At 31.3% G+C, this 14,819-nt stretch overlaps 3 protein-coding genes across 4 annotated transcripts in view; 2 read left to right on the forward strand and 1 right to left on the reverse strand.

The window, feature by feature from the left end:
- Positions 1 to 4,707, forward strand: part of LOC130451121 (uncharacterized) — a 36,427-nt gene extending 31,720 nt beyond the window's left edge. Inside the window, exon 5 of the mRNA XM_056789944.1 lies at positions 2,521 to 4,707. Within this exon, the coding sequence (XP_056645922.1) occupies positions 2,521 to 2,719 (199 nt within the window). The 3' untranslated portion in view covers positions 2,720 to 4,707. The remainder of the gene's footprint in view (positions 1 to 2,520) is intronic.
- On the reverse strand, positions 2,711 to 6,372 carry LOC130451117 (uncharacterized). The gene is made up of 2 exons (XM_056789930.1): positions 5,776 to 6,372; positions 2,711 to 5,715 (listed from the first exon to the last, which is right to left on the reverse strand). Exons 1-2 carry the CDS (start codon positions 6,277 to 6,279, stop codon positions 5,395 to 5,397), a joined length of 825 nt encoding a protein of 274 aa, XP_056645908.1. The 5' UTR covers positions 6,280 to 6,372; the 3' UTR covers positions 2,711 to 5,394.
- LOC130451096 (ubiquitin-like modifier-activating enzyme ATG7) lies at positions 6,278 to 14,424 on the forward strand. Of its 2 annotated transcripts, XM_056789899.1 has the most exons (12): positions 6,278 to 7,036; positions 7,099 to 7,294; positions 7,977 to 8,087; positions 9,019 to 9,242; positions 9,454 to 9,666; positions 9,716 to 9,860; positions 11,116 to 11,271; positions 11,600 to 11,788; positions 11,846 to 12,013; positions 12,680 to 12,795; positions 13,848 to 14,148; positions 14,258 to 14,424. In XM_056789899.1, the coding sequence occupies exons 1-12, from the start codon at positions 6,843 to 6,845 to the stop codon at positions 14,306 to 14,308; spliced, it is 2,064 nt and encodes a 687-aa protein (XP_056645877.1). In that variant the 5' UTR covers positions 6,278 to 6,842; the 3' UTR covers positions 14,309 to 14,424. The 2 variants fall into 2 exon arrangements, with proteins under 2 accessions (XP_056645877.1, XP_056645884.1); XM_056789906.1 differs by lacking the exon at positions 7,977 to 8,087 and having other exon boundaries at positions 6,573 to 7,036.
- The last annotated feature ends 395 nt before the right edge of the window (positions 14,425 to 14,819 follow it).

Here is a 14,819-nt window from a genome sequence, read left to right on the forward strand (position 1 = left end):
ACTGGTCTTAACAATCTCTCTCTCTCTCCTTTCTCATTTGCACCATAACGTCGTCATTACGCACTCTATCCTGCCAGCTGATTCGGTCCATATGTCCATATTTCGAAAGCTTGGAGCTTTTTAAGAGTTGACAATCGACCTCATACGGCTTCAATGGCTGTAAATCGAATATATCTGACAAAAGTAAACGCCAATTCAGCCAAATATATAAGAATTGATGTGATTCGACTTCAATTGGCGTCAATAGTAATCAGAAATTTTCAATAAACATAAAGTGACAATCGACCTGTTGCTTTTTAAGAGTCGGTGTCCGTGCTTCCACACCATACAAAAGAATAGAAAACACGTAACATCTTAATACCCTGACGCGAAATTGTTAACTTAGATCGTGACTACACAAAATGTTTTTTTAGTCTAATGAATGCTGCTCTAACTTTCTTAATGCGACGTGTTATTTCTGTTGAGTGATCCCATTTGTCATTAATAGTTGTTCTCAAATAGTTAATCTTTACCGTTCGTTTCAATGGTTCATTGTCCACAATAAGGTCACCATCGATTACTGAATTGTTGCTGATGATCATGTACTTAGTCTTTTTGGTATTAAGTTTTATTTCATACTCCTCACATTTCTCAACCATTTGATCTAATAACGTTTGTAAACCTTCCATTGAATCAGCTACGAGGACAGTGTCTCGGAATACATGTTCCGAGTATAAATTGAAAAGTACTAGGTGACAGTATACAGTCCTGTGTCTGACTCCTCTCCTAATGTTGATATCTGGAGTTAATTTATCTTTGAGTCGTAAGTTTCCTTTTTGATTCCAGTAAAGATTCGCTATAAAATTAATATTTATTAGTTTATGATGACGGACATTGTCGAATGACTTCTCAAAATCTATAAAGCATGAATATACGTTACCAAGATCTGAATGCTAAACAAACCCTCTCTAATTCCTAGTCCTTTTCAAAAGCCAAACTGAGTACTTTTAATGTGTTCCTCTATTTTAGGGTATATTCTTTGGTGTATAATTCGCAGGAATATTTTCAATACATGACTATCAAACTTCTAACAAACAGTCCCTTCTTGTTTAATCTCCTCATGGATAAAATTATTAACAAAATCATGTCTCAACCTCGGATTCAGAATGGGCAACAAAAGCGTTGATGCTACGCCGATGATGCAGCAATCATCGCCGAATCGGAAAACGACCCTACAGAGACAACTCCTCCAGTTCTTCTTGGTAAGCCGCCAATTCAATATGAACATTTCTATCAGCATAACCAAATGTATGACAATCGCGAAGGATCCGCTCAGATGTAAGCTGGTGGTGGAGGACGATCCCATAGAACAAGTTATGCAATTCAGATATCTGGGCATAGACATATCAAGTACCCACGACCCAGTAAAAGACATAAGAAGCCAGATTAAGAAAGCATCCGCACTATCAGGATGCCTACGAGATATAATCTAGTCCAACCCGTAAATGCGCAAAAATAGCAAAATTAGAATCTACAAGACTTGTATCAGACCCATCATGACGTACGGCACGGAAGTCCGCGAGGACACCAACAAGACGAAACAAATGCTGAGGGTGGACGAGATGAAAACACTGAGAACGATAGTGGGGAAAACAAGAAGAGACAGAGTAAGAAATACAGATGTCAAAGAGCAATGCGGGAAACAAGACATTGTGAGATGGGGAAGACAACGTAAGAGGCAGTGGTACAACCAGGTAAAACGGATGGACGAGAACAGACTTCCGAGAATAGTCCTAGAAAACAAAACCCGCCCGGCTGAAAGCCTCCCGGGAGACCACCTAAAAGGTGGAAAGATAGTTGGCAATCCACCTCTCAGGAAAAGATGCAGAGGCAGCTTCAGAATTAACAAATCGACAGATCTCCAAGAAGTAGAATAAGAAGACTCATCAAACTTATCGTGATATAGTGATAAAAGTCGATATCAACCAATCCGTTGGAATTACATCCTTGTGATAGATAACGTTAAACAGCTTAGTTAGTAATCTACGGTAATTGGTTTCAAGAGTTTTTAACAATCATGTAGGAATTCCGTCAGGACCGCTTTTCCATTTTTTGCATTTGCAATGGCTTTCCTGACTACATCTTTTTTTATATCTGGGCCAACCAGTGGTTCTTTTATTCTGTGGTTCTCTTCTCTATCATCGTCAAATAAATCTTCTATATATTCTTTCCCTCTATATCTAAGATGATTTGTGCGTTTTTATCTTAAAGATTGCTATACCCACTACACATCCGTGGTTTCTTTGATTTTCTTATGAAGATGAAATATTTGGTGCCTTTCATCCTCAATCTCTGTACACTCTCTTGAAAACCATTCAGATTTAGCTTGTCTTATTTTCCGTCTTATCTCTGAATTTAGTTGTTTGTACTTGGGCTCCTTAACATTTTTATTTTTTCGTCGTGCATTGAACGAACATACTAAACGCAATTTATAATTTTGCATATATTAAATATTTATTTTCTGTTTAATTTTATTTTCAGATACAATTCTAGGATACATTCAGAAACTTCAACTGAAGAATTTCCTAGTGATCGAAGAGATACTATGTATCCAATTTACGACGATGTAGAAAAACAGAAAAAAATCAAACCGCATTTCGGTTTCAGTAAATACGGCCATCTCAAAATCGACTACTCCTGCAGCTGGAATAACCTCAATAAATTCATGAAGTACAATTAAAAATTTATATTTCAGTCCTACAATGATTATATATAAATTTTTTGTGAAATATGTACAAATTTCAGATAATTTTTGATATATAAACCGTGACATAACCCAGCTCCATCAAGCTAGCAGCCAAATATTCGGAAAAATTTTAAAAAATTGAATCGAAAGGATTTTCAATGCTCGTTCTGAAAATTCAAATCCCGAATTTTCTCGTTGATTCGATAAAAAGATATTAATTAAAACCGTGGTTGCAAATTCAGATTAGAAAATATTTTTTATTTCCGGCCCAAAGTGTCTTCTGGAAAAACTAAAAATAACTATCAAATGCTCCTAATTCTCTCATTTAAAAAATCTTTTCCTTTTTGTCCAAAGTCTTAGGGAAACCTAAAAAAAAATACCTAATTTTTCCGGATTATTCATTGCGCACAGACCTGTGAGTAAAAGATACTCACAAACTCACCGAAGTTTGCTCCAATCGTTTCTTGTGTGCTAAGGCCTTGGTGTCCTATTAATTTCTACATTCGACTAGAGCATAAACGTTCTGATCGACGTCTGAACACCGGACACAGCGTCAGCGTTTCTCATACGCGAACGTCGACGTCTCGTTCACAACAGTGCTAGCATCTTGTGATATAAAATTGATATAAATGCGACATTTTTGGCGGCGTTTACTTGAAGAGGAGGCACCCAATGGTTCGAAATAACTAGAGACGCGTCGCAGAGCGTTTGAATGGCGACTACGGTTTTCACAATCCAACGTCAGTGTGTGAAAGATACCACAACAGTACAGTAAACATTATAGGAGCCCATAGCCTAAGCTCATGGGCGTCAAGCCTATAGGTTTCGTATACAAAATGCTTAATAAATTTAAATGCAACTAATATGAATCTTACTTTGAACGCGCAAAAAATTTAGGTTAGGATGTCGTTCTATGTCAAAATATTATCTGTATCTTCATTTAATGATATAAAAACTTCTGCTTGGTACAAATTATATACATTTAACTTACTTATGCTAAATGAACGAAATAAACACGTGAAAGAAATTAGTAAATTTGAATAGTCATTCTTTCTAAATCTTATTTTCCTCATATTTTACAAACATAATTTATCGCAAAAAATATAATCATATTTATGTATCGAAAATTATTTTACAGTACAGTATAAAAAAATAGTTATTTACGTTATAAGCCGGTATAATTATTATTACGGTACTTGCCGGACTTATAACTTATAACGTAAATAACTATAAAAACCAGATATAAACAAATCAAATAGGACGCGCAGTAACAAAAAAAATATAGAATTAATAAAATTGAAATAGTTATTTGTATACCAAGGACTGAAAATGATAAAAAAGTAGTATTTCAGCCGCGGCGTACACAACATTTTTTAGACGACGGATAAAATCCAAAACTTTTTCAATTACACTGAGGAAAGAAAATAAATAATAGAGAATTATACATTTAATTTATTGAACAGTATAATGTACTTAATAATATTTGCAATATCAATTAATTATTTGCAAAAAGTAATGTTGATTGTACCTTATTTTAATATTTAATGGATTGGATGCAGATGGAATATGTATATTTCTACTAAATGTTGACGGAATTTCAGAAAATTAAAAATTTAAGGTTATGCAAAATCATCGAAGTGAAACTGTCAACCGTCAACATTGAAGTAGCTAGAGTCACATTTAAGGAAGTTAAAGTAGTGTACTCCAGAGCGTCCCGAAAGTGTTTTGCAGTACGGAACTGTCACTTTCACTAAATGGAAAACTCAAAACGTACCTTTCGGTAAATAAATAAATACAGATCGAACAATTTTCAGATGGCGTCGTCTAAAAATTTAATGTAAATTAGTGTTTTATATTGCGACAAAAGATCCAAAATTCTCAAAACCGTAGTTTTTTTTTAAGGAGTATTGGTATTATCTAACTACATATATTATGTTTTAACATTTACATATACTATATAAAATAAAAATATAGGTCTGAAATATTAATTTGTTTAATTTAATAAACCATCCATCTTATTCCCTTACTTGACGATGAGATGCTCTTCATCGATTCTCGACTATAGGATAGGATAGTCGAATAATAGGAATATATTGACATGAAAAATTTAATGAAATAAGTCTCAGATCTGTAACTGTGATAATTTTTACATTAACTGATGTTAAATACAAAAAACTCAACTCCAAAATACACTTTTTTACGTTTAGAGTGAAATAACTTCATTGGTGCCTAATAAATGCATTAAACTTTCAAATAAAACTTACAGAAAATTTAATTCTGAAGAGAATGATGTGTAAAACCTCAATAAAAAGTAAATGGAAGTTGAAAATATTTTTATTTTACTGAATGAATTTTATGAATTGTAATAATATTTTAACTTAAAGATATATTTTTAATTTTTGACAATTTCAAACCCAAGACATTCAATATGACTTACATAAATACACAATAAAATTTTTAAAAATGCAGGATTGACTACTGTACCTTGTATATATTCTATTATTCTCATACTTAACGTGTTAGGCTTGAGTAGGAAAGAAAGGAAAAAATCATTTCACAACTTTTGAAAAAAAAATTAATTATCTTAGATGAAAATCAATTATATCAATATCAAGAATATTACAATCCAAAATAGAGAAAATGAAGTCAATCATTTGAAATCTTTTAATTCAGTCGGCATTAGCTATAGTCAATTCATGTAATGAAGATGTTAAAGAGACAACAGCAGGCTTTTTGCAAAGTTTATGAACATGTCCCTTTTCACTGCAATTATCGCAAATAGTGTCTTTATATTTACAAGCTATAGAAACATGTCCATTAACATTGCAATGAGAACAGTTCGCCCAATCAAAAACACAAGGTTCATTATTATGCAGTGTTTTAGCTTGAGCACATCTGAAACATTTTGCAATTCTATTTTTTCTTGCTTTGTGGTTTCTTGGATGTGGAGGTGGTTTGATTATATTTGAATCATCCCAGAGAAGACCTACCTGTTAAATATGATTTCGAATATGTTAATCCTAAAAAAAAGTCATGAAAAATAGACTTACTTCGAATAATTGCGACAACGACATGGAATGTGGATTAAATTTTGATTTCAGATCCTCGTCACATCCCGAAATAAGTTGGTTTCGTAATTTACGAAGTTGATTTTTTCTTGAAAAATTACAATTCGCCATAATCTTACGCAAAGCAGTTACATACTCAAAAAATGTTTCTGTATACCTCTGTTTTCTCAATTGAAATTTAGTAACATAAAAATGCACGTCCTGCTTCGGGTGAAAGTATCTTTCTAGTTTATTTATTATAAAATCGTAGGTAACATCTTCGTTAGCGACATATTTTGGTCTAACGAGAATTGTTAAAAGATCAAAGATTTTGGCGCCCATTGCCTCTATACAAATAAGTTTTTTCAGACCTTTCCTAACCTTATACTTTGAAAAAATTGATTCCATATGACTAGAATATTCTAGCCAAGTCTTCTTATCACACCCAAAAGAACCAATTTCCCTAATCGACATGACCTCTGACCCTTCGTATTCATATTCAATCATACTTAAGAAGTTTATTAACAGTATATAACCTTAGTAAACGACAACAAACCACTATATAGTTTTGAACATTTGCACCTGTTACCTAAGTGACATGCTGTGAAACGGTTTTTTGTATCCACGTGCTCTTTTGTACATTCCACGATATTATTATTATTAACCTTGAATCATTCAAACACTCTACTTAAATGGAACCAAAATATGAAATTTCATACTTTCCCAATTTATAATTAAAGCTGATAATCATTAAAATTTATTGAATGAATTTGGAAATACGATCTCTTTTAAATTCTGCTCAATGGAACGTACTTATTGTTAACAGGATAATATGGGATCTAAAGTCAATTAAATTATCTTCCACCTGATTTCATTGAAATTTAACTTTGTTAATTTTTTTATGAAGCAATTAAAATTGCTATTCTATTTATCTTTATATTTGACTGGAATCACGGACTTGATATTCTATGAGTACTATTAAAATGAGAAAATATAGTTGTTATAACCTCAATTTTTGATTTTTAAAACTTAAGTTTCTCATAATTTCTTGTTGTGAATAAGCGCAAAATATGTCGTCCACACTTTCTTACGTACCATTATCATCTTCAGTAAATCCCAGTTTCTGGAGTAAGTTAACAGAACTTAAACTAGATATATATAAATTGAATGAAGTTGAACAACATATATGGGGCTATTCAGAGTTAATAAACAACCCAAATTGCCCCCTTAGTCTTGTAGAAATTGATAGTACGTCGTTTAATACGTAAGTTTGGAGCTCGCAAATCTGCGAATATATGAATTTATTGGATTAATGGGTGTTTTTAGTTGTGCTTATGGCCAAAATATGAATTTACTATTCCATGGAAAACTCATTAATACAAATACTATTGAAAGATTTCGGGAGTATGATAAAACACAACTTATTAATGATTTTGGAGTACAACTGCAGGAGAAGTTGAAAAATGGTGAAGCCCTAAGGAACCCTTCAGTACTGAATTGCTTCATTTTGTTATCTTTTGCTGTAAGTATTTGTTTTATCAATTGTTAATTTATAATCTAGAACAATAATGGAAAAAATCAGCAGCATAAGCCATATTTTTATACTACTACTTTTATATACTACTACATAGGTTGTTGTTTTTTTAAAACTCTCTTTTATTCTGTGGTATTGTTATATAATTTTAAATGATTAAGGTGAAGCTTATTTACCACATTTAAGTAGGTATTTCTTCAAACTTGTAGAATCAGCTGTGATGATTGTTACATAAAAAATATTCTAAAAGAAATTTCTTGTTTATTGGTTCACTATTAGCACAACATCTTGTCTATTGCTAGTACAATCTAGTCTACCTTAGACACATTGCGACTTTCCACATTCATATTTAAAAAAAGGAACCTTAAGAAAATTGCAATAAGATATGGTAGATAAGGAGTATGTAATTCTTTATTTGTAATGATTGTTGTAATAATTGAGTTACAATTTCAACTTTCAAAATGTCCCTTAATCAATTTATTACCCACCCTATTATTATAATGTATTATAATTTTGACTTCCATTTCACTGTAAATGTTGAGTTCATTAACAACTTCTTTGTTTGTTTGGTAAATAATATATGAAACTAGAGATTAAAAGAACACTATAATTTTGTCAGTAAATACTTTGATAACAATTTACATCATTTTTATATCTGTTTCATTTATAGGATATAAAAAAATTCCATTATTATTATTGGTTTGCATTTCCTGTTCCTAAAGGTGTGAATATAATAAACATTACAACACATAAAATAATATCTGAATTTAATAATGATTTGGTAAGTTATTTCACACTTTTGTTTTCATTGTTGATATAATTGTCCTTACTAGTATGTAATTTTGAATGGTGTTGTAGGTTGAAAACTTAAAATAAAACTGTCCAAGAGTTTTTTAAAATGCCAACATTTTGGTAAAAACTGTTGGAATTATTCTAATTATTACCATCCAGTACTAGTCCTGTCAGAGTGTGTTAACTTATAACATTCAAAAGATGGTTATATTAAACCTCGAGATTGGCCACCATACGGTTATTAATTTAATCATTCAGTTTTATGTATATCATTTCTCTGATGGTTCTTTTTGCAGAAAAGATAAAACAGCTCTGGTCCAACATCATTTCACCGATGGTTACAACATTTGATGATGTTAACATTCTGGATAATGAATATAAATATGCAAAAGCAACCATCTGCATAAGTTTTTACTTATATATGTATGTATGGGTCTATTTAAATGACTTTTTCATTGTTCTTCTGTTTTATACAACATTCTCATTTGTTTATGTTGTATAGTTTGCTTACATACAGTGTCTCCTATTCATTTATATATACATGTATAGATATTTTAATTGTTACACTATCTGATTATTGTTTTACTTCTAATTTCACAATTTTTTATTTACTTGTCTATATTCATCTACGTTTGAGTTATAATGTACCATATATTTTTAACCTTGATAAAGATCAAATAAAAAAACGAAACGTTAGCATTTTAAAAAACTCTTGGACATTTTTATTTTGAGTCTTCAACCCACAACACCATTCTAAATTACTTATTAACATACAGTAGAGACTCGATTAATCCAACTAATAGTTTCTGAGTATGCAGATAATTGAATTAATTGCATTATATTGTTAGGTAGAACACTACTAAAACAAATCAAATCGAGAGCGAGCTAATCGAATTTTTACTATATTTGCATATTTTCAGCTCCAAAAATTTTTGGCTTCATTTAAAAATTTAGATAACACCCAAAATGGATACTTTGCATTATTTCTTAAAAACAATGAAATAGAATTGAATACTTTAGAGTTTACCTATGATAAATTACCTTCCACTGATTCTGAAATATATTTTGGGTTCTATAACACAGCAAAAGGCTCTAAAGTGGGTACTCAGCTAAGAAATTTTGTGCTGCATATTTTGCATTATTGGTAAGTATCCGTATTGTTTGAAATGTTTTCAATATATTTTTTTCTAAGCAGCAAAAGCTATTTAATATATGATCCTGCATTGACCTAAATATTCTTATAGTTTATAATTCTTATAATTCTCAATATAAATAAGACCATACTTTTTGAATTCCATTAAAATGTTTTATTCATTATATATAGAATGAAACAATTTATTTATTTACTTTTTTAGTCCATTTTTAGAAAATAAGGAAGTAAAATTTGTAGCCATTACTCTTAGTAGAGGAAAGTCTGAAATACATTTAAAAGATAGTATGATCCATGTGCTGAAATTACCGAAACTAGATCCCAATGTTTACTCCTCATGGGTGGGTTGGGAGAAAAATGAACGAGATAAATTGGGACCTAGATTCGCTAATATGAGGACATCTTTGGACCCCTCAGTGTAAGTATAACAAAAAAATTTTATTTACAAATAAAATTTGATTTTTTAGAATAGCTGAAAATTCTGTTGATTTAAATTTGAAACTCATGAAATGGAACCTTTTGCCTTCTATTGATCTTGAAAAATTGAAAAAAACAAAATGTTTATTATTTGGGGCTGGTACTTTAGGTTGTTCTGTAGCCAGGACTTTATTAGTAAGTTCATTTAAATAGGTACTAGCGTTATCTATAACTGCAGTGCATTGTTTTATTTTACACAGGCTGATGTTTCCAAAGTGTTCTTATTAATAATTATTTTTTTTTAGTAATACTGCTCTTACTCTATCTAATATATATGCCTTTAGATAGATTTAATTAGGGGTAACATTACACTATAACCCTGAGGTTGATTGTGTCCCCTTATCAGAGAGAGAAAAACTCATTAATTTATTTTGATGACAGATAGATTTTAGGAATGGCCCTGATATAGGAAAACTTTTTCTCTGTAGGGCTGGGACACCTTATCTACAGTTTTCTTCTTAGTTTCGGAGATATAATGAATTACAGTATATGTTCTGTCTTCTGAAAGGTTAGATCTTTACTCCTACATATTTCTTGTCTTGTGTATGTTTGCAATGATAAGGCCTAGAACTGAGTGAACTGGAGATTGAACCTCCTCCTCACAAAGTCGGCACTCATCAGGTTCTTTTGGAGATGGCTGTCCCCTGTAGGCAGCAAGTGAGGAAACTTCTTAGGAAAATGCTCTTTGAATTTGTTATAATAGAAATCTTTGGGAGTTATTTTAAGTTAATGCTTTCTTATAGAGATGGCGCTTTGTAGAAATAGTAGTTTAATGTTCTATGTACATAGTTTTGTTTTTGTAGTTGATTATTATTGAGAAAAGTAAGGTTAAGTTAATATATGGTTTTACCGGGTTTTTAGCACATGGTTGGTTTTATAAGATATAAGTGATAGATGATGTATATATATGAAGATGTAAATAAAATGTATATAAAGACCTAGATTGATTTTAATCAACACTGCTGTGTAACAAATAACAACAGAATTTAACAAAATTGAAGTCACATACATGCTAGCGGCTAATAAAAGGCATTTATGCTTCTTTTCTGGCAAGTGTATTGGCCTCTTCTTTGCCTTTGATTCCATCTGACCAAGAGATTATGTTATACTTTTCTATATCATGGAGTTTTCTTCGTCAGTTTTGAGTGGTTGAGATGAGAGTTCAGTAATTTACTAGCTACTGCACTATCAGGATGAATCGCATAAGTCAGTAGCAAGTATTTATACTTGTAAGACATCCTGATAGCAATAATGAATATTTGGTCTAGACCCATCTGTGTTCAATTTAATATTTCTTTTGAAAACTAGGATAATGTATAAAAATTGTTTGAAAAATTTGATAATTATTTGTATTTTAGGTTAAGATTTAGTTATTTTTTATTATTTAAAGGGTTGGGGTATTAGAAATGTCACTTTTGTCGATAACGCGACTGTTTCTTTCTCAAATCCAGTGAGGCAGAGTTTATTCACTTACCAAGATTCTGTCGAAGCAAAACCAAAAGCACAAGCAGCCGCCGATGGACTGAAATTAATATTTCCCGGTGTGGTAAGTGTAAATAACATGCTTGAGTAATTACTAACTCAATAAGTAATCTTAGTAGATGGTCTAAGGGGGTTCTGGGACGGAAGTGACGTTTACGGGCTTATCGCTACGTCGATGAAACACAACCTGTATTATGATACTTCGATGCTGATATTATCGCCTGCGGCTAGACGTGGCGATAAGGAAACCACGAGCACGTAAACGTTATATCCGTCCCAGAACCTCCCTAGAGGATCTACTAAACATCAAAATAAATGTTCCCTATCATAAATTACTTTGATAATATAGGATAGTGTCTATCTACTTCAAATATTTATGAATATTATTTTAGAACAGCAAAGGTTACCATATGAATATACCAATGCCTGGTCATACAGTTGGGCAAAGTTTTATTGAACAAACTACAGCAGATGTTCGAAAACTCATTGAACTAATTGAAGAACACGATGTTATGTTCTTATTGATGGATTCTAGAGAAAGTAGATGGTTACCAACATTATTAGGAGCAAATCAGAAAAAAGTAAAAATTCTATTGAACTATTGTCTACATTTTATAATAAATATTTTTACTTTTCAGTTGGTTGTTAATGCAGCTTTAGGCTTTGATTCGTATCTCATAATGAGGCATGGTATACACAATGAAATTACCAATAAATCACTTTTACCACATCCGGAAGGTTTTAAATGCATACTAGGAAATAATTTAGGTTGTTACTTTTGTAATGATGTTACTGCTCCCGGAGATGTAAGTTTATTTGTTCTTGGGTTATTTGGATACCAGACAAATTACTTTATAACCTCATTAACCTTTTCACTGCGACGCCCTCCTATAGTTGAGCCAGATAGGCTTTCTCAGCGAGGTACTCCCCATTTTAGTAGATCTAGACGAATGTTCTGTAATGCGGACCATGTCTAAAGTTAAGCACAAGATTTTCAAAGTTCAACTGCTGGTACCGACTAAAATGGACCCATAAAATTTCTTAAGTTACATTTTCTGTAATGAAATTTTCCAACTTTCATAATTAATTTGATTCATAATATTTTTCAATCAAATTAAATGTGAAATGTCCGTAGAAACAATGATTGTTTGAATGAAAACCTAAACCTAACAGATGTAGAAATACTCATCACAAAAAGTTTAGGTGTCAGAGGTAAGCATACACGGCACAATCGATTCGACTTCATGAAGCAGTGGAAAGGTAAATAAATAAAATATCAGCAATTTTTATTGATATAGTGCTTAACTACATAACTTAATCTAGTCTTATCACCTTTTTTAGATAAAGATAACCCCAAACATGTAAAAAAACTAGAGAAATCAGTTCAAATTTGCATTAATGCTCATTTGTTTACATTCTAATTCACGTTTCTAAATGTGTATTTTATTTTTTTTTTTTTTGTATTTTTTTAGTCGATGAAACATAGAACTTTAGATCAACAGTGCACTGTCACAAGACCTGGTGTGTCTCAAATAGCTGGTGCTTTGGCAGCCGAATTAGCAGTTTCTTTGTTGCAACATACAGACGGGTAAGCAAATAAAAAAAAAATAATTAAAAAACATATCTATTCAATATAGAGTATCCAGCTATAACTTAATGAAAGTAATTCAGGATTCTTTCAATGGTTAAAGTTTAAGGCAAACCATTATATCTACCTGAAATAAAGTAAATGTTCTGAAACCGATAATAATTTATTATTAATGATTTGGTCTAACTTGCCAACTAACTTTTTAACATAAATAATATGGTACTGTGAAATTATATTCATATTCTTTGGAAATAAACTCTAATAAGAGGATTTAGAAACTAAATGACTAATATAGTGATTTGTTTTTCTTAGTCTGTTCGCTATCTCTACATATATTTTTTCATCTTCTTTGAAAATGACTTCCAGGTATTGAAATTTAGTAAGTACCTATCCTTTGTCATTTCAGTATTAAATCATCACCACATCCTTTTTTTTATACACTACCATCTTTCTGTATTTTTTTATGTTTACTTCCATCCCCAGGTTTCTATTGTCTTTATCCATATATCTACTTATTTTCTTCCATTCCATGTGTCTGTCGCTATTACTATATTGTCACGAACAAGTTCGCGAAATGGATTTTTAAGCCGGCACTGTCCGGCTATTATGGAATTCTAAAATTCAGCGAAGGCAGCAATCTTTGATGTACGATTGAAATACTAAAATTCTAAAATTCAGCGGACGCGCTGCTTTTGATATTTGCTTTTTATATAACTTTTTATTATAGCAGGCGGTTTATTAACATATTTAAGTTTAATTATATAAATCAATACAGATTTTTGAGAATCAGTTAACCCCTGCTCATTGATGGGTAGTGTGCTAGATATCATTATGAAGGACAGAATTAGTTGAATATATATTTTATTATACAGAATTTTTTTAATTATCGATAAATCTAGTGATATTTCATACTCTGTTGTCATAGTTCATGTTGATTTGAGTTATCAATTATAAATAAAAAAATGCTGAGAACTGTGATGTTCATCTCTATTTTAAATAATAAATTTTGACTGTTTGTTTTCAAATATACAAAATAGTTTTGTTTATTCCAGGGTATCAGCACCTGCTTTCTACACTTCATGTAACCAAAATTCAAATAACTTGAACATGGAAAATTTAAATCCCTCAATTTTGGGTATAGTACCGCATTCCATAAGAGGTTTCTTATCTTCTTTCGAACAGTTTCTACCAGCAACTGAAAAGTATAAAAATTGCGTAGCTTGTTCAGATCTGATTATCAATGAGTACAGACAGAAAGGAATAGAATTTCTATTCAAGGTATTCGGTTCTTCGAAACATTTAGAAGATGTAGCTTTATTAACTGAAATGTATAAGGAAATGGAAATGGAAGAAGTAAGGTCATTTCTTTTAGTTTCAAATTCCCAAAAAAGATTTTTTAAGATTGGAATCTACCACAGAAATGAAATTTCTCATGTTATTTTAAATTTGTATATTTTTGTAGATATTGGAGTTTAGTGATGGAGAAGATGTTGGTGGTTCCAGTGTTGGTTGAAACAATTAGAAGGAATTTGTATAGTCAACGTGATTTCACATGTAACTCAACATGTTATTTACTAAGTTTACTGTATTGTACTTATTTTGATCATTAAAAATATCCAAGCGTATGCAGACAGTTGTCTACTTTAAGTTAAATTTTATGTTCCTTCATAATACTGAGAAAATATTGAATATACAAATTTAACCATATTTGGCGCAGGGATAACAAATTTACACATAGCCTTTTGGAAGCTGGTACTTCATAAAAGCCATATGGATTTGATAGATGCAGCGCCATCTGTGTGTCAATCACACGACTTATTTAGTGATGTAAAATAATGTAAAAATACAACAATGCATTGTTTATTAGTATTAGATGCTTATTACTAAATCAAAGCATTTAAATGTTTTGTAAATAACAAAAGTAACTCACACTATGAATAATCATAATGTCATAAAATTTTACACACAGTCTTTTGAAAGCTGATAGTTCATGAACGTCATATGGATTTGACAATTGCAGCGCC

This window comes from Diorhabda sublineata, chromosome 1 (genome assembly GCF_026230105.1).
Source record: "Diorhabda sublineata isolate icDioSubl1.1 chromosome 1, icDioSubl1.1, whole genome shotgun sequence".
Taxonomy (NCBI): Eukaryota; Metazoa; Arthropoda; class Insecta; order Coleoptera; family Chrysomelidae; genus Diorhabda; species Diorhabda sublineata.